The sequence below is a fragment of the Rhinolophus sinicus genome, linkage group LG01 (assembly GCF_036562045.2).
Source record: "Rhinolophus sinicus isolate RSC01 linkage group LG01, ASM3656204v1, whole genome shotgun sequence".
NCBI classification, from domain to species: Eukaryota; Metazoa; Chordata; class Mammalia; order Chiroptera; family Rhinolophidae; genus Rhinolophus; species Rhinolophus sinicus.
This window is the reverse complement of record NC_133751.1, coordinates 23,594,543-23,614,997: the sequence shown is the minus strand read 5'-3', so window position 1 is coordinate 23,614,997 and position 20,455 is coordinate 23,594,543. Positions and strand designations below refer to the sequence as shown.

Below are 20,455 nucleotides of genomic sequence, written 5' to 3'. Positions count from 1 at the left end.
TCATGTTTTAGCTCCTCTGTTGGATTACCCTACACTCGGAGGAAGAGCATGTATTTTTGTGATTAACTGACTAACTGATTGATTGATTGCCTCATTTATTCATTGGACAAATTGCTGGGCATCATTCATGAGATTGGCACTATTCTGATGTGGACTTTTTCTTGTTATCAATAAATATAGCAATTAAGAGATTTCAAAGATATCCCTCCGAACACTTTTTACTTGAAAGATGTTGAATAGTTCTCCATTGGATATTGTTGAATAAATGAGAGAATGAATGCATTCACGGATCCTTTTTGCACGATGAAAAATTACTGTTTCTTGACAGTAAGTCAAACAATGGTTTCTTTAATTACCAACTCTTCATAATGGAGCAGGGACATGATCAAAAACCTCAGTCCTTTCTAGTACCTACAGATTTTAACAATTTCTTGAAATAACCACTGAAAATAAACTGCTACTTGGAAATTACAGAAAGGCATCTTGAGGTCACAGAATGGAATTTTAAAGGCCACTTTGACCCATATTTAAGATATTTCCTCCTTGTTAGAGAAAACTATGAAAACTGAATTTTACAGTATAGAGAGTATGTGGCTACAAAGTCTTTTAAAAAATATCCAACAAAAATATGAATATGTTTTACCTATATATTAAACATATAGATATAACACATATGTATTATATATATTATACATATATAATATATATACATATTTAATAAACTTTTCAGTAGCTTGTGGCTAGCATTAAAAGCAAGAAAATGACCTAAACGTCACTAGAATATTCTAACTGGAAGTGATTTTAGAGATTATCTGGTACAATCCCCTAACTTTATATTGTGGAATATGAACTTCAGATAACATGCGAAACTTGATCCAAGCTTACTCACCTAATTAGCAATCTCAGTAGCACTAATCTGTGGATTTCCATTTTCCAATTTAACATTTTTTGTAGTATCACATTGGGTGTTATAAATACATGTCAGTTCTTCTAAGCAATTATGTAAGAACTACAAGGTTGATAATCTATGGTATTTTTAATTTCTTTATTGTCTAACAATTTGTAGCAAAAAGACAGAAAGAAGTGGCAATGAGAATTGGCTAATATTTTAACTGATTTAAATTTTTTTTCACTTCCAAAGGAACTCAAATTTCAAAAATGTACTTCAGCGTTCCATAAGGAAAAAATAGAGTGCACATTTAAACCCCAAATCACTAAACATGTGGACAATTAGTAAATAAGCGTGTGCACTTATTGCCATGTCTTTTAGACTCCAGTCTGCAGTGCAATTTGCATGAGAGGACATAACCTGAAGACACAAGTATGGAGCAGGAAAACATGCCCCTTAGCTTCACATTGCAACATCCAAACCGGTTGTAACTGTGACATTGGATCAGATCCAGTTAACAAGAATAAGGTAGGAAGCTGTCCTACCATGAGGCATCTAGACAAGTGGAATCCAGGCTAAATGGAAACAACAGTCAATGCAGCAGTAGCCATTTGTTGTGACTGCAGCAAATAAAACAGACAAAATACACAAAGGAGTTCCTCACAAAAGAAAAATAGAACCAAATGACAAAAGCCTTCACTTGAATTAAACACTATACAAAAATATAATCAATTCCAGACGGCCTAAAATTGTGGGAGCATTCATTTAGAAGAGTTCTGACCACACAGCTCAGCCTTTTAAAAAGATTGCTTTAAAGAGATTTAAATAGAGATTTTCTCAGCTTTTTTAATATCTTGTCCTATTAATAATTAATTCACTGACATTCATCTCAGAATGCCTATTTGGTTCCCATTAATCAATCAACAATTATGCATTATGAACCCAGGGTTTGCTTCAGAAAGGTTGAGGGTGGAGTGTGTAACTCACATATTGAGCATCTGATTGTTTTTTAAATATTCAAAATTTCTTAAATTTCCTCATTTATCTGCAAACAGCATTAGTTTCTTAATGAACAAGTACAACTGTACAATGACAAACCACCCACAAGTCAAGGTTACAGCAGAGTCCTTGGTCCATAACAGGCATGAAACTAGGCCTCAATGTCTTTCCTGAGTTCTACTTATGGTAATCTCTTAATTAGTAGCTTTTTCCAAAATGTTCAATGGAAGGTAAGAAATAAGCCTAAAACAACAAAATGAAAACTTCTAAGACTATACAGGAGCCAATATTTGCTGCCTCCCTTTGTACTATCACCTGTATGGGAATGGGAGAATAATGCAATGTTTAAACATGGATTTCTGAGTTCATACCCCTTGGGAATGTCCTACCTTTGCGACCTTGAGTAAATTATGTCATGTCTCTTCCCTCAATTTATTGCCCTGTATAATGGAGTTAATGACAGTATCGTCCTCGTAAGATTGTTTTGAGGATTAAAGGTGTGATGCATGTGAAGGGTTGAGTCTCTGTTTGGTAGATAGTAAATATCCAATAAATATCATCTATTGCTATTACCATAAAAAAGGTGATAGCAATTTATAACTTTGCTGAAATCTGAGATCCTCTGTAATGTATGCAATGAAACTTAATAAACAGGAAACTGGTGCTTATTAAATAAATTTCTGCTAAGTTGATAAATTATTAGTGTCAATAATGCTCACACAGCAGCCTTATCTTGCCACTTTCTTAGCAATTAACACACGCAAAACTTCTCAGCACTAAGTATCACCTCATCCTAACCAAGGAAAAGAGGAAAAGGTCGTTTTGTTCTTTAGTTGGACTCCAATGCTAGGTTTTAGAGTTTCAATGTACGGTAATGTTGCCATTTCCCCCTCCATCTATGCTTTACCAAATCCATTAATTTACAGCCATGCTGAAACTCTGGACAATAACTTCAACATAAGATTTATATCTTTAATTTCCTTTTCGTGTAGCAACAGCAAAGCACATACATCTGACCATCCTTGACTCTAAGACTTGGAGCATCACACAATTTCCAGTTAAAAAACGTTTAGAAGAGAACATTTCAGGAACAAAGCAGCCTTGCTATTCCAACCAAAATATGATGAGGCTTATGAGGCAATCTGCAGTAAAACATTTTAAAATGTGTTATTGATAGTAGTAACTAAACAACATCTTTATGAGAACAAATATCAGTGGATTGAGGCAATTTGTTGCTCTTAACAGCAACGAACATTCAGGAACATTCTTAACAGCAAAGAACATTCTAAGCATGTCTGTTAGAAGCCAGACAGGCTTCTAACACTCTGAGGTAAGTGCCTTTTCTCTCTCCAGCTTACAGATGCGGAAACTGAGGCACAGGCAACCTGATCCCAAAGTTCAAGATCTTATCCAGTATCCTACACAGGGATGTTGTGGTTTTTTTATAAACGTTACAGTCATCAAGAACAGCACACCTATATTCTAGTAAAATGCTCCAAACACCAAACCAAAATCTCTGCTTTGAATTTTTTATTTATTTTTATTTTTTAACTTCTATGGGCATGGAGAAAATAAAGAAACAGCATATTTTGCAAATTAAATACAGTACATAAAGAAACCAGCTAATCATTCCTACCTCAAGTCTGTCTGTCCGCATTAATTTCTGTGCAGCAGCTGCAGCAGCTGCAGGTACAGGGACCCCGGGGTTCCCTGTAACCAACATGGGTGCGGTCGGCAAGATTTCTGCTGGAACCAGGCTTGGGGAAACAGGTCCCAGGTAGGGATTAAAGGCTGCTGATGCATTGGTGGCTAAGCTTGGAGCAACTGAAAACATTGGCTGAAAAATAAAGTAAAAAGCAAAATTTAATATGCAGGTTTTGATTCAAAGTTGATATATATATATATATATATTATTCCATCCATCCACAATCTACTCTTCCTTCCCTCCTCCCTCCCTTCCTCCAGTTAATTATGTGTTTATTTATTCTCAATTCAGGATAAGGATGTTTTTTTAAAAAGCATTGTCAAATCAATGTTTTTCTATAATATAATAGGTAACATATCATTACATTTTCTACTGGAAGTTTGAAGCTTGGGGTCTATAATACTTGCAATTTTTTCATGAACATTAGATCAAGTCTTCAATACAGAAACTTTTTGTGGCTACCTAATCTTCATCTTTGATGTAATCCTAGAAACTTGTCTAAGAAATACATTACATAATTGCTGTGTCATATGTACTTGAAAAATCCGTTTACAACTGTTAATAGGTTGCAAGTGTCCTATTATCTGGAATAAATAAAGCAGAACTCTCAATGTGTAACTGAGTTTCACAGTCAATGCAAACTGTGAATAAACCTCCTGGGATAATGTGAAAGGTGATGATGACACCACTCCTTTTGAGCACAGAAGATAAAGTGTTTGGAATATTCACTGGTTGCAGGGTTTTCTGGGGGCAATTATAAAGGTTCCACCAGCCTATCACACCCTCGTGAAGTATTTAACAACAAATGCACCTTACTAGGGAGACACCATTCTGAAATATGAAGTCTGAAACAACACTTCGAAGGACATGTTTGTGATTGTTTAAGGGGATACATATGGAAGCACCGAAGAAAATGCTCCCAGATAGAATTTCTGCCAGAAATGCTTTCATGGATATACGAAAATGGTTTCTATTTGTTGATACGAAAATTTGCTTACCAGGAAATAGATCTGTTGTTGATAGAATTAAATAATTTACCTGAAATCTACTCTGACAATTTGCTTTTCTGGTTTTAAAAGCATAACCCAACACAACACTTTTTCATCACATCGGTGATATATTTTAAACTTCCTAATTCAACGGAGTTTCAATTCTTGAAGTTTAATGCTTTGTGTAAGAATATTTGTCTCTAAAACACAGACACAAAACTGGACAACACCCCAATAAACTTTAATTCACACACACACACACACACACACACACACACACACAAAACAACTACTAATGGACAAAATGGATCCCATTCTTTAAGGTAATTTTAACAATTTATTTTCTTTACCCAGTGGTAAGGAATAGAATCACAGAAATCTGTTTTAGAATATTGGTTGGTGCACAAGTAATTGCGGTTTTTGCAATTTTTTTTTTTAACCTTTTAAACCACAATTATTTTTGCACCAACCTAAGAGAAGGGACATTAGAATGTAGCTAATTCTTCCCTCTGAGAGGACTGAGAAGTTAAATGATCCCAAGAATATATAGTATTCACAAGAACTTTGGAGTAAAGTTTTATGCAATTAAGATGTATATTACAAAAGTAATTCTTATAGCTCAAAAGAAGTATGTTTAAAAAAAACCTACAAGATATTTCTTTTATCTAGTTTGGCCCTGACTTATCCTGTATTTGTAAGAGGAAAATGGAATTCAAGTACTACCTTTTTCTTAGGGCAGTGGTTCTCAACTGTGATTTTGCCTCACAAGGGACATTTGGTAATGTGTAAAGACATTTTTGGTTGTCACAGCTGGAAAGTACTGCAGCATCTAATGGGTAAGAGCCCAAGGATTCTGGTAAGCGTCCTACAACACACGGGACATCCCCTCTCAACAAAGATTGATCCAGCCCCAAATGTCCATAGAGCTAAGGTTAAAAATCTCTGTCCTAGGGATGCACTCTTCTCTTGACCTCACAAATCATTTTAGGACAAAATCTTTGCAGCTAGCATACACAGTCTTACTAAGAAGACTGTGGAAAGTAGAATATTTAATACATAATTTGATGCACTTGGGAGAAGAAACAATATATCATAGATAGATGCCACTGATACTTTCAAGTTAAAATAATTATGCCTCCCGAGTATTGTTTTAAGTAAATGCCATGGTTAGTTGGCCAGCCAGGTTGATGGCTCTTGCCTGATGATGTGGCCTGAAGGAATACTTCCCAGCCCCAGGACCCTCCCTGGACAAAGCAGACCTTCTGACAACAGGAACCTATCCAAGCTTTCCAGATATTAACAACTCATAACCTGACAGAAACTGGGGCCCAGGGCAATCTCTGCCCACCAGTTACTTGAATAGTAGCTGATTTTATGCTGCTCCACTGCCTCCTGGCTGCCAAGGCTGCAGCACAACAGGGGTGACTGACCTGCACAGTGAATGTATGCGGAACTTGGATTTCTACTCAGAAATATTCAGGTAACACTGATACTGTTATATTGTCTCAGATCCAGTATGTGAAATTTCAGCCAGACCAGCCATCTATTTTTTTATTAGATATGTCAGAATTATAGAAAATTTAGCATAGAAGACTAAAATACTAGTTTAGAATACAGAGAAGCCAGGTAATGTCATTCCTGTTTGTATTCTATTGCTATAAATTAACAAGTATTTCCAGATAGTGCATTTCTAATGTATACTTCAGAAAGTTATTGAGATGTTTGTATCACTGTACACAATCTACTATAATCATTAAGAAGCACAGGTCAAATTTACCAGCTTATTTGGAGGCAAGAAAAGTGTTTGTATTTTAAGAAAAATTAGATCAGTGGTCAATAAAATTCGGTTTTGTTAAATCTCATTGAGTAAAACACATGCATAATCTATAATGCATCTGAAACAGCAATTGCATATTACATAAAAAATAATACTCCCATTAGATAAAAATATGGATTTTACTAACTGGCAACAATTTCCCCACTGGATTGTTTCTATAGAGTTGTCCTGTGAATCGATTGTCGGAGCCAATCAATTTAGCTGAGAATATTCAAATTTGAAGAATTTTAGGGCATTGTCCCACTGTACATTCTGTAGCAGCTTTTAAAAATCTGAAACATCAACTATTCAACAAGCATTATCTCAAATTGTTCCTTCTCCAGATAAGTAGAGCTATTTGCTAAACAGGCAGGCAATCAATAATAATAGCTCTATGCTTTGAAACTTGATTCCAAAAGCTGCCAAAAGAAAAAGTACAACATTCTTTCATTTCTTTTGAGTTTCTGTGACTTAGTTACAACGCTTTTTTGAAGAGCACCTTGTGGGAGGCAGGTCCCTGCTGGCCCCATCAGAGTGCCCTAATCGGATTAGTAAGCACTTGAACTGGTGCACTGCTGATACTCCATTCCAAAGGCCATCCTGCAGAGGATTCAGCAGAATCGCAAGGACGGCTATGAATGGTATTAGCAAGTGGTACCCTATTTAGTCTGAAGTATCGACAGGGTAATGTATAACTACATAATCGGTACATTTGATACTGACTGCTTCCTTGTAATAATGATTTACAGACCTCTTGGTTCCCGGAAGGCAAAAGGAAGGTGAGCTTCTTATTGTCTTTTGCCAGTGAACATCCTCAGCAGAGAAAAACAAATTGCAAGCTAACTAATGCTGGTGCTTTTATGAGCCCATCATTTGTTTGTTTTTAAATAAGACATTTTGATTCCATTAAGGTAATGAGGCTTATTATAAATGAAAATGTTATTCAATTTCATATTACGATACTAGTTAAATGTGTGCAACCATGATTATTAGCATAATTCCTTCTATTTATTGTGTGCCAAGCATTGTGCTAAGTGCTTTACCTACGTTACTACATTTAATCCTTGTAACAGTAGAGTATAAACTCCAGGGGGCCATCACAAGCAAAAACTCCACTGCTTTTGTTTTAAGAGGGGTGGCAGAATATCTGTTCAGTATACTGCTAAATCTCCAGCACTCAGAATGATGCCTGGCATATGGTGGGTACTCAATAAATACAGAGGGTGCCCCCCCAAAAATGTATACATATTTAAGAAAGGGAAAAAAAACTGTATTAAAATTAGAATACTCAATATATACTGATATAACAAAAGATGAATACAAGTCGTGTGTATACATTGTTTTGGCACCCCCAGTATACAGTGAATAAATGCTTGAGTGAGGGAATGAATGAATGAATTGTAAATGAATCACAGCCTTGGCAGGTGCGTATTATAAGTCCCATTCTGCAGCTAAGGAAAAGGGCTCAGAGAGATTATGTGTCCATAGTCACAAAGCATGGAAGACCTAGGATGTAGACATAGCTGTGTCTGATTCCAGGTGGTTCTGAAACCAGTGGTTCTCAGTGCTGGCTGTCCATTAGAGAACTTTAAACCCCGAATGCCTTGCCACTCCCCTCTCACCAAAATCTCTGGGGAAAGTAGGCAAGAAGTATCTTATGAAAGTTCCTGGTTGATTCCAAGTTCACACCATACATGGCCTTCTACTATTTTAAAACAGGAATAGGTTCAGTTTTCTGATTCTACATGAGGTCTCTAAGAAGACATGTTCTCTTATAACTCTCTTTCGAACACGGTTTCCCTCCACATTGAAGGCTGCTGCTGCCCAGTTCATCCACTGAAAGCCTAATCATGCTTTAAGAATCAGGACTCTTCGGCTGAAGTTTCCCCCAATCCACCCACACATCCCCACTATAAACAGGCCCTCTGTTCTCCTAGATCTCCTCATCACGCAAATTCTACGTTGACCATTACGTGTGTTTTCTTGATCATCTCTTCTACTGGAACTAGACTGCAGGGCAGTCTTGTGATCTCGTTTATTAATTTTGCATATATCCTATAATTGGCATCTATACAGGTCCTCTACAAACATGTGCTTAACAAATAGATTAATGGATTTGCTTGCTCACTGTTTTTCTCTGCCACAGAAACTAGCAAATGCATTAAATGTTTTCTAGAAATATAGTTGAACATTTAAAAAGAAATTTAATGTTATTTCCTCTCTTTATCTCAAAATTTAATTATTAATTTCTCTAGTAGGCTTATTTAAAAACTTTAATTTCTTTTATTTTTGTTTTGCAATTTTTGATACTGAAATTTCTGAGTTACCATGTTACCATGCTGTAATGTTGCAAATATCATAGGGGCCCTAATTTATTTTAAAACCCTATGTGAAACAGTGTTTATTTTGCAAACAATGTTGGCAATTTTTAATAAAATAAAGGGAGTACATACAATAAATAATATATAATTGGTATCTGCTGGGATTTACAGAACATAAACTTAAAGTCCGATTTGTCTAGATTTTCTGTGTGTGTGTGTGTGTGTGTGTGTGTGTGTGTGTATGTGTGTCTGTCTGTCTGTGAAGGTCAAACTTGCAAATAGTGAAAAATAAAGCTTTTTGTTTTAAATAACAGCACAATCAAGATGTATGAAACCAGATTTCTGGAAGGCACAACCCCATACTTGAGCTACAGTCTCTGTAAACAATTATTGAATATAAACATAGAGTTCAAAGCTAATGGGAGTTGTCAACAAATTCACATTTCAATGTATTTTTTTCTAGAAAGGTAGCATATGACTACAATGAAAGAAATACTGTTTTCAACTCTGTTTCTAGACTGATTTGCTGACTAGGCAAATTGAATGAACATTTGCTTTATTCTTAATTTATCCTTGGATACAGTTTTCCTGAAATAATAAACATTTAAATAAAGAAGACATAGTAAACAAATAATTCATGGGGATGTAATGTATTACACAGTATAGGGAATACAGGCAATAATATTGTGATAGTGTGGTACAGTGTCAGATGGTTGCTGGACCTATTATGGTGATCACCTCTTTAGGTACATATATGTTGCATAACTGTGCTGTACACTTGAAATTAATATTATATTGCATGTTAGCTATATTTTAATAAAAATCTTAAAAAATAAAGAAAAAGGAAAAACGATAGACTCACTCCTAGCCCTCCAAACAGAAAAGTATCAACAAATGAGACAGTCCCTAAGATTCAAGGCCCATTCTCAAGCTGCTTGAGGAAGTGCAGGCTCCCTGACTGAAACAGGCAAGAAGAAGGGCAGGATGGATGAAATGTATGAAATACGATTCAGGGTGACTGACTTGGAAATATTTTACCAGAAACACTTTGGGATGAAATGGCCTTATCTCAACCACTAGTTGGATAAACTGGAAAGTAAAGCACTAAAAAACAATTTAAGAATTCTAGGTGTTCCTGGAAGGGTGACAAATGGTGACTTCAAAGCTTTCAGCATCCAACTGCCAACAAATACTTGGAACAGGAGGCAGCAGCAAAGGAAGACAAGTGACAGGCGCAGCAAAGCAGCTCCCAAAACTTTAGCTAAATCCAATAACTTGGAATTTCTCTATCCCTAGGCTACTTTAAATGCATGAAACACACAGGAAATTCAACATGAGTTATAGACCTCAAGGCAGCTAGGTGTGTTTATCTTAAAGGCAGCTGCCATCAGAAATTATGGATGGCTGAGGCTAACCTTTGGGAGCACAGGGAGAGGCAAGCGAGGCCACTTCTATTGGAAATCCAGAGCTCACATGCAGCTCTGCACAAACACTGGTTATGCGGAGCTTCTCGAGGGCAATGACAACCGCCTGAAATCAACAGTATTTCTGAAAAACAACTTTCAGGATGGACCAAAGAAACATACCAGATGCCTCCAAGTCATGAGCCACAAGGTGTAATCTACTGTTGGTTAGGTTGTTTGATAAATTATCGCTAGATGACCATTGCATCAAATAGCACATGGCAAAGTAAAGATAATTCTTTTTTAATTGCACTTAGGGAAAAAGCACAAAAGGTTTATTTTTTCAGATTTGGATAATTAAATATTACAGGTCTTCATTTATCTTCAAGTTATATAGCTAGTCAGTAGCAGGGCCAGTCATATTAATTAACCTCTCTGAACCTCTGAGTCTTCGTCTTTAAATTTGGGATAACATTACCTACTTTATAGGATGGCTACAAGGATTTATGATACAAAAAGTACTGAGTTCAATAAATACCCCTAGAGTATTGTATTTGTCCCCAAAATATTAAGTCCTCTTTCTGATTCTTGGCTTGGTGCATTTCATTACAACCTAATAAAGTCCATAAAAACAGGAAACGCTCCTATAAATCCCAGCATTCCCCAAGTCAGCCTCATGTCTTGTTCCAAAAATCTTAAATTTATAGGACTCTTAAAATCTATAAGGAAATGAGAACCCAAACTGAGTGGCATAATAGATGTTTCCTGGTCCCAACAGCACCCTCACGAAGCCCCTGCCTGCCTTAGATCAAAGTCTGCTAAAACACATCCACCTCAGTGCCCATTCTATGCTGCAGTCTCTATACTTGGTCTTGTGCTCCAGTTCCTGGTTCCTTTGGATACTGGGGAATGTAACTACCATAAACCACTGCCTGTTATTCTCATGTTTTGGAAACTCCTTCCTTCATTCATTCTTTCACTTATCAAGCAATTTTGATTTCTGCTACATGCCAGACACAATATTAAATGCTTCCGAATCTGATCAGACCTTGCTAGCCCCTTGACCCCTTCATGTTCCCCAGCTATTGTTTGGGGGCCAAACTGGTTGCCCTTAGAGAACTAAGATGCTTCACCTGTGTGGCTACAAGCCCTATCACTGTTTGGAAACTGCTGATACTCCTGGTATTTTGGATCTGCTCACACTGCTATCTCCTTTGATGTCCTCACTACCTGGTTTGTATCCAAGTTCACGCCATGTCTTAAACACTATCATCTGTACCAGTGGCCACTCTTTTTGAGTGACAAGCCTTTTCCATATTAGTCACCTGGCTGCTTCTAGCCCTGTTATAGTCCCTATTTGTAAGCCCAGCATTAAAGTTCCAGTAGGCAGCTGGTTATGACCATCTCTTTTATTTCTGAATCTCCGTATCATTATCCTCCTCAAAACAGGGCTGACTACAAAAGGGATCAAAAAGTCTCTGGTGGGGTTTTGAAGGCAAAATTCCCATATTAAAGCCTCTACCCCATTAAAACCACAAATGCTTTAAAACTGAATAATAAAAATGACTTCTATACTTATTACAAAAACGTCACTCTGCACAGAGCATATTTTTAGATGATGATCTCATGATGTCTCTAACAGAAGGGTAATTCCACATTCAAATCTAGTCATATCAAGGAAAATTAACATAGAGCCTGAATGTGCTGATGAAAATTAATGCTTTGACTAAGCTGAGAATTTTCCAACAAGACCCAGAAAATATGGTGATTTTTCTAACGGTTTCAAAAATCTGTGATTTAGTCATTTCATAAACAACACATATTTGTTACTAGTTTTTCAAAGCCATGAACATAAATGTTGTTTATAGTTTGTCCCAGAATTATGCATGTGATGACCCTGGAAATGGCCTTGAAAGTAAAACTCAAGGACCAATTCAGAGGAACTCTCTGCCAAGACCAGTACTGCGCTCTGCAGTCTGGGAATGACACGTGCTGATTTCAGAGGTGCTCCTGGTTACTGAGAGGGCAGAACGTGCTTTAAATGTTTAAGTGGAACAAAGGATCTCACATCAAGGAGAGACCTTCTATCAACTAAAGTAGTAGCCACCCCAAGGCTTTATCGGATCTTTGAAACTGTATGTGAGGGCCAAGTGTCAAAAAAGAATTCTTGTCCCATATTTTTTATGCTAGAGAGGAGGATTATGACTTAACTTTTTTTAAACCAAATGAAAGTCTTTATGCTATCCCAATATAGACATGTGAAATTAGCAGATACCACAAAGATAAATTTAAGATATCATATTTTAAACTGAGCCCCCATAATGGAAAAAGAAAAAAAATATATATATATATATATCAGGTTAAAACAAACACAGAATTACAATATTCTCTCACCTCAACTGTATAGTATTGATAATTGGTATCACTGCCGATGTGATATGGAGATCCCTCCCACCTCGAAATGCAATCCCCCCCTCTTTTTTGGAATGATTGGTGCATTAAGTTCTAAGAGAGAATAATAATTACATTGAGTTCAGGTGTTAAAATGTATTAGGAAAAAAATTAGTTAGAACACATGCTATAGTTAGCATATCAGAAAAATGTGGGTCTTTACATTTCCACGATACCACAATATTGCATAAAAGTTAGTGACATAAATTACTGACCGATATATTCTTATTGCATATTTCAACATGCATTTAAGGACAAAATTACCATATCACAATTAATATCGACACCTTTTACAACTTAAAATTATGACATTAATCTCTTACATTTTTATGAATAAATGTGAGTAAAGATTATTTAAAGTCATTTATCACATACCCGCCCCCCAATCCAAATAAATACATACATACATAAATAAATGAATAAATATGTTCAGACTCAAAAGTTATCCACATACACTACTCAGTAAACATTAAATCTCCACGACCATCTACAGTTTATAAAATTTAGCTCTTTTCTTAGCATCCCTTGGAGTTTCTGCCTCTCTGATTACTTCTCTTTCGATGAAGCTTCCGAGTCTATGGTATTGATTCACCACTGTCAAAATTCTCCTAGCATTTGTAACCACGAAATAATTTCAATTTATGTTTAAAAGAATAACAAAGGCTCCTTTCCAAGAAAGAGAACTATAGAGATGCTCTTCAAGGATGGAGGAATAGAAATAATTTTCTCAAAACTAAAGCTGACATGTGCCAATTTTTATGATTACTATTACCATTAAAGTAGCCTGAAAACACACATGGACTATATTGATGAGTTTGATGACCATTAAAAAAAAATTAACACTTGAAAGTCATAGGATTTGATTTGCAGAAAATTTTAGGGGAAAACATGCTATAACGTACATTTTCACATGATTTACCCAGAAGATGAGTAACTTTACAGTGTGAAAACTGTTTCAGGGTTTGACTGACAATTTTGGTACAAAGTGCTAGGCAACTGGTACTGTTACCTATGTTCACTGGATCTAGTGCAATCACGACTTTAACACTGACATTGAGCCCTTGGAGTTACAATCTTAAAGGACGAGGACTGAAAACATGCTTACCACGGGTTGTAATGGGGCACCGGGCATCATGGCATTGGCTAGTTGCATTTGCTGGGCCAACATGGCCATGTTCTTCTGCTGAATCAAGTTATTGCGCCCATTTATCTCCAACTGTGTTTTTAAGTGTGGGGGCGGATGAAGATATTTGCAGTTCTCCCTGGAGCAACGACCCTTAAAAACAAAAGCAGAAAACATCATCTTAAAAAAGAATAAAATCAGCAAATTTTATTAATAAAAATAATAACGATAATGCAAAACTACCACTTGAATCTACCATGGGTTTTTCACAGTGTGTCTCGTCCATATGGTTTTATAATACATTTAGAATAGGTAATGAATTCACCCACATGCATTGAAAAATTAAGGTATTACAATAGGTGAAAAGGTGTTAAAGCGTAAAGAATTTACTTGATTCTAATATTAGCACTATTATAACAATATCCAAGTTTAAAAATCTACAAACTGCCAGGGTAATATTAAAACACAGACTACTAAATAAAGAATATTATTTTTCTGTAGCATCTTCTGGTTAACTGGAATGAACCCAAAAGGATCATGAAATTTTACCATCTATTTTTACTTGTACTGAGTTCTAAGGAAGTGGATTAGAGAACTCAAGGCACACTGTATCTTCAAACACCTTTAACAAGTGTCTCATAACAAACAAAATTAAAATTACTATTAAGCTTTCAAAGCCCAAGTATTAAGAAATTTACAGATGAAAAGAAGAAAATTCCCACATGTTCTCACTGTATAGAGATTACTAAGTATAAGAAAGCAGTGGTGAAAAACGTAACTTTTAACCTTTCAAAGATACATGTACTCTCCATTGCCCAAGTACTATAAAACAGTAAGAAATAGACATATGTACCCATAAATAATTTACAATGTAAAATGGAGAAATAAAATAAATGACAATAAAATAAAAATCATTCTTTTAGGATGATTCTGTTCAAAACTACAGAGGGTGCCAAAAAAAAATGTATACACATTTTAAGAAGGGAAAAAACTGCATTAAAATTACGCTGATGGTAACCACTGTGAGCACCTCTTGTCATTGCAGAAGTCAAACGTGACTTGTATTCATCTTTTGTTATTGGTATATATCGAATATTACAATTTTAATACAGTTTTTCCTTTTTTAAAATGTGTATACATTTTTTGGGCACCCTCTGTATATATTAAAGTCTGGAATATGCAATATTGTGTTGAGGGATTGTACCCATGTTACTTCAATATATTGTCAAGTCATATTGATAGTAACAGATCTTCTCAATTACTGCCTTCATAACTTCTTTCCCCAATAAATCTAATTAAAACTGTTTGGAGGGTAAAAGATTTACTTGACGGCATCAACCACCTCGTGCTTTCTTTGATTTTTTCCTAAGAAAAATCTATTTGCCATGATTTGATGTTATACTGTACACTGACACAGAAAACTGATGCTTATGTTTGTGCTAAAAGCTGGCACGGTTCTGAATTGTATGATCAACTTCTACCTTGTTTTGGTTAAGGTTTTCAGGAGCAAGTTTCTACACAGGGCTAATATTCTAAGATACTACCTGTTACTTTAACAAGCGTTAGGTAATAAAGCATTACTAATAATACTTTAAATCAAGAGACAATAGAGGACAGTAGTTGCTCACAAGGATCTTACAGGGCTCAAAACCTGGAATAGAGGCCTCGCTCGCTCACTCATCAACTGCATGAATTGCATCTAAACACTAACCTCTGTAAGCCTCAGGCTTTTTATCTGTTTTTAAATTGCTACATAACCTATACCATAGATTTATTATAAAGATTAAAGAAGATAATTTATATGTCATGTCCTTGGCACTGCATGACATTCTCTGAGTGAGATCAAGTCAGGAGCTGCTGCTATTACCCAACCCCTTCCCCCAAAAAAAATGTATATCCAACAAAAGAAAAACAAAATATTGGAATGAAGGTAGTTTTTATACTATCTGTTAGTTACGGCTATTGATATGCTCACAAATAAAGATTTACGTATCTACAACTTATTCCATACGAAATCACCATGCTTACAAGCATCTGGAAGTGAAACAACTCTTACAAAAAACAACATATAGTGTCATAAGATAAACCACACAGAACAACTGGCCAACATAAATAAGCTCACGGATGACCCATGAGCTGATTGTCTCTGATATCAGGGACATTCACTTGACATAACCTAAAGAAAAACCTCCTTTTTCCATACAAAGAACAACTTGGCTCCAAGAGAAAATCTGCTGCTTAATATCTTCACATCGTATTTCTTACTAAGATTGGACTAATTTAAGTGCAGCTAAGCAGAGTTATATCCACCCTGAGGATCCAGTTACTGTCAGTTCTCAGCTCAGTTTCTGTAGTTCCATAAATAGCACAGAGGTAGCCCTGGGCCTTGAACCAGGCCTTGCCAACAAAAAAATCTGTCTCCCTCAGGACTTCATTCTCGTGCCTCTGTTAACACAAAGCCCCTTTCCGACCTACCTACGAACACAGTCCAGAATGAAATAATGAAGGAGAGAAATCCTATGCGCCCACCATTCAGCCTGTGTCAGCGCATCTCAAAACTTTTAACAGCTCAGATCTTTGGTTGTCATTTTGTATTTGCTACATCTACTCAGGAACAATGCCATTCTACTACATTTCCTACATATGCAACCCTTCGATGCCCGCTTGATTGGATTGCACTGGAGCCTCACATTCAAAGAGCTATGCTTCTAAGAATCAACTGCGGATGTGTTTGAAAAAGTATGCAGCCTACAATAAAAAGCCTCTTCCACAGAGAATCTATGGCAACGGTTTTGGGGGCCCAGGTTATTCTGATATAGCAGAATACAATTCTGTAAAGCCACGTGAATTTTTCATTGACACGTGTGGAAAAAATAATAGTCTCTGTAACTGATATTAGACAAACAGCATTGTAGGAAGTTCAAAACTTATTTAATGCTGACTGTGTTGCCGAATAATTGTGGTTTGACAAATAAAAGGTCAAGAATAAGTTAGACTAAACATCCTCTTCTAGAGGACTGCCTAAAGCCCCAGAGAAAACCACAAGCAGCATACCTTCCGTTGCGAGCTAAGGTAAATATGACACTGCCCCCTCTCCAGGTTCCTCTGTCTCTGAGCTCCCAGCACCATACTTCAATAAGCATTTGCAGAATGAATGAGTGAACACTTCTTACTGAATGATTAAAGATGAATTCTACTCTACCTCTATTCTGGAGACAATAAAGATAACAGAAAATCAAAACTAAATCTAATACCAAACTTTTGATTCTGAGTTATGCTAACCTAACAGTGTGTTTATTCAGAGACCAGTAATTTGAACACAGGCTAAAGCTTAGCATGATAAAAAGGAGAAAAGGTAACAGGGTGGCAAGTTTTACTAGGGAGGAAAGATCTGTGTAGAGACTGGCAACCCAAAAATCTATATAGTGATAATCCATTCTAAAAATCTAAAAGTATAAATTCAATCAGTATCTAGTGGTCACACATGCAGATGTTTGTACAGGAGCTACTCCTCTAAATCATCCAGAAATTTCACCTTAAATACATTAAAATGCGCTGCTAGGATCAGTGCAAAAATATAAATATAAAGAAGTTTTTATTTAGTTTTGATTCCTACCTGTAGTTCCTGCTAATGCCATATAATTGTAGATTTTATCAAACACAGCTTGATTCAAATAGCAGCTTTGTTAACTTACTTGCTGAGTGACCCTGTAGAAGTTAGTTAAATTCTCTGAGTGGCCAAACCTTTTCTGTGGAATTGTCACAATACCACTGATCTCATTGGTGATGTTTGAAGATTGAGCAAGACAGTGGGCCAACCTCATACGTGACTCCTGGTATAATAGGCTATCAATAAATGATGTTTTTCTCTCTTTCCTTAAGTTCTCAAGCTAACAACAAGCAGCTGTTGCTTAATTGAGCATCATATCTGTGAAAAGTGCTAAAAATAATACAAACAGCAAAACACAGAAACAATGCATATCAATAATCAGTAATATAAGCGTGGCCCTTAACCATCATCCTGTACTTGCCACATCTAGGTACTAAGGACTAATGCCACTCTAATACATTACTTGCAATGTTAGGTTTCTGCAGTTTGCTTTCGTTGACTGCACTGAATCTTATTTTCAGTGAGCTGTCCAGCTGACTAGCAGGCCACTCGACAGAGCCTATACCATAAATACATTAGACTCTATCCAAGGCGGCTTTTCATAGGTTAACTCAACACAGAGTTCAAAGACATCATTGTATGCATATATTGTGTATTTTAAGGGCATGGAGGAAGTTTAATATTATTGTTCAAGACGGAGTCCATTTTTCTGTAATAATTTTCTACATTTATAAATTAAAAGTAACCTGTCGAAAAAAGTCAAAAATTTCTCCTTGTAGTCTTAAAAGCCTGTATATGACCAATAATGGTCATTCGAGGGATCAATTTATCAAGTCCCGCACATCTGAAATTACAAACGGTCCAATGGTGAATTTAAGGATTTTTTCATTACCCTTTGAAATTGATGCAAAGCTTGTGATTATAACAAAGGAAGAAATATGTTTAGATTAATTGTTTGAGCTTCAAAATAAGTGCCTTGTTAATTCTTTGTGTACTTTGATAAAGTACACTTTTAAATAATTATGGATGAGCATACGAGTATACATAGTACATATCTAAAAATTATGTGTATGTGATCTATAAAGTGAGATACAAATTGTAGAATAAACATAAAACTGAGTGAAACTAGCAACGCCAATTTAGAGATATGAAAAGAACTATTTCTTAACTATTTTTAACATTTATTTAAGAACTAGTTAACAATCAAAAATAAAACATCTTACTTAGAAGTTGGCCAAACTTAATAAAACAAAAAAATTAAAATTCCATTTTAAAACTGGAAAAATAAGTTTCATTCTTAATTATACTTTCTCCACCTAAAATAAAAGAAATATTGTGATTTATGAGGTCGAAATGTAAAAAGACAACTTATTAGGCTGCCAAATGGGAACTATGTGACAGGTTTATGATTACTGAGTCATATTTGGGTAGATTCTGGAAATAAAAGGGCAATGAAAGTATTACAGGGGTACCATCTTATACTCACAAGTCTTTTTCAACTTTCACTGGAAACAGTGGTTTTCTGGTAAGAGTGTTCAAACTGCAACCATTTATTTCAATTGTTAAAACAAAACCAGTATTTTCTTGGGGACAGCTCAGATATGCAAGTGTTTTAGAAGCACTTTCTGGAGATATTTATTGCTCAGATATTGGCCAGAGATTCTGGCAAAGGAATTTGGTATCTTCCTACTAAAAATTATTACTGCTTTTTCTTCTTTTTTATTTTTTTTCCCCAGCTAAGATGATACAAATATCTCAGAAAAATTTTGCCAATAAGAAAAAAAAAAAAAAGCAAAAAACATTGGCAGTCAAGAAATATTGTCTCAGGCATTTCCAAAAATGTTTCTATGGTTCCGCCATGCGTTTTAATCAATTCTTGCATTAATTCTAATGCACGGGTGAATAAATTTACATATATAATATTTATTTTAGAATTACAAGTATTTAGTGGTAGGAAATTGATGGCAGTTTTAAATGTGATTAACTTTAAGAACAAAAATACTTTATACATACACAAACATGCACACATACATACTCTTGTTTTCATTTAGGTAAATAGAATTTGATTAACTCTAGGAATTATAGTTTATTGGCTTTGCAAATATCGAAAATAAATTAACTGCACCTAATAGACTATTGCAGATTTTAAACGTATATTTTCTTACAATCCACTTGTTCCCATAAAGGACTCATGTTAGTTTACAAGAACACACACGTCCTAAAAAGAAGTTCAAGGTTTCTCATTGACATTTTGGAACAGATTAAGCCTTTGTCATGGGCTGTTCCTTGCCTTGTATGATGTTTGGCAGCAAGCAAAGCCTGGCCTACTAGATGCTTGCAGCACTCCTGCAGTTAAGACAATTCAAATTGTTTCTAGATGTTGCCAAATATCCCTGGGGGTGACAGTGAGGTAAAATCATCTTCAGTGAAGAGGCAACCACTGCTTTATACCTAACAGAATTTAATGGGGGCTGTATTAGTCTGTTTGGGCTGCCATAACAAAATATCATAAACTGGGTGGTTTAAACAACAGAAATTAATTTTCTCATTGTTCTGGAAGCTAGAATACTAGAGATGCTGACTTTTTTTTTTTGTTTTTTAAGGGAAAGCAACTCTTCCTTGGCTTTACTTCCCTATAGGAAGTCTTTTCAGGATAACAAAGTTAGAAATATACCCCTTCCTTTGAAAAAGAAGTTACTGGTAAAGATAAATTAAGCAGCCAGAGAACTCAGAAAAATAATTAAGGATTTATGACCACCAACTAGAATTCTGGTGGATCCACTGAATAATGTTGTTTTCAGTCATTTGCAAATATATACATGTGTATGTGTGTAACTATACATATGAACACATATATATTCAACTCAATTATGTACCTATTTCTAAGAGCGGTATGTGTACTGCAAACTTAGATTGTTTTAGTTGCAATTTTAAGAAAACTAGAAGATATGACCTAAAATTTACATTTCAGTTTTTACTTGGAAAAACACATAAGAACTTTTAGAAAGCTATAGAATAAAACCTAAAGGGACACTGAACTATCATTTGGTAGAAATTCCTAAAGTAGTCAAAACAGGTATTTCATTCACCCCACCTGACCCCTGCTTAGGAAGTCTCCATGGAGATTTCACTGATTTGATATTACTGTT

The 20,455-nt window shown here is 35.6% G+C and overlaps 1 protein-coding gene across 28 annotated transcripts in view; it reads right to left on the bottom strand.

The window, feature by feature from the left end:
• MBNL1 (muscleblind like splicing regulator 1) overlaps positions 1–20,455 on the bottom strand; it is a 194,751-nt gene that overhangs the window by 27,041 nt on the left and 147,255 nt on the right. For 21 of the 28 annotated variants that reach the window (XR_012494390.1, XR_012494394.1, XM_019731998.2 and 18 more), the window contains 3 exons: positions 13,679–13,849; positions 12,517–12,627; positions 3,525–3,725 (listed from right to left, as the gene is read on the bottom strand). Coding sequence is in view for 26 of the 28 variants with exons in the window: in XM_019731998.2 (XP_019587557.1) it covers positions 3,525–3,725; positions 12,517–12,627; positions 13,679–13,849 (483 nt within the window). In the remaining 2 variants the exon portion in view is untranslated. The remainder of the gene's footprint in view (positions 1–3,524; positions 3,726–12,516; positions 12,628–13,678; positions 13,850–20,455) is intronic. The other 7 variants (XM_074326722.1, XM_074326733.1, XM_074326720.1 and 4 more) reach the window with 1 other exon arrangement.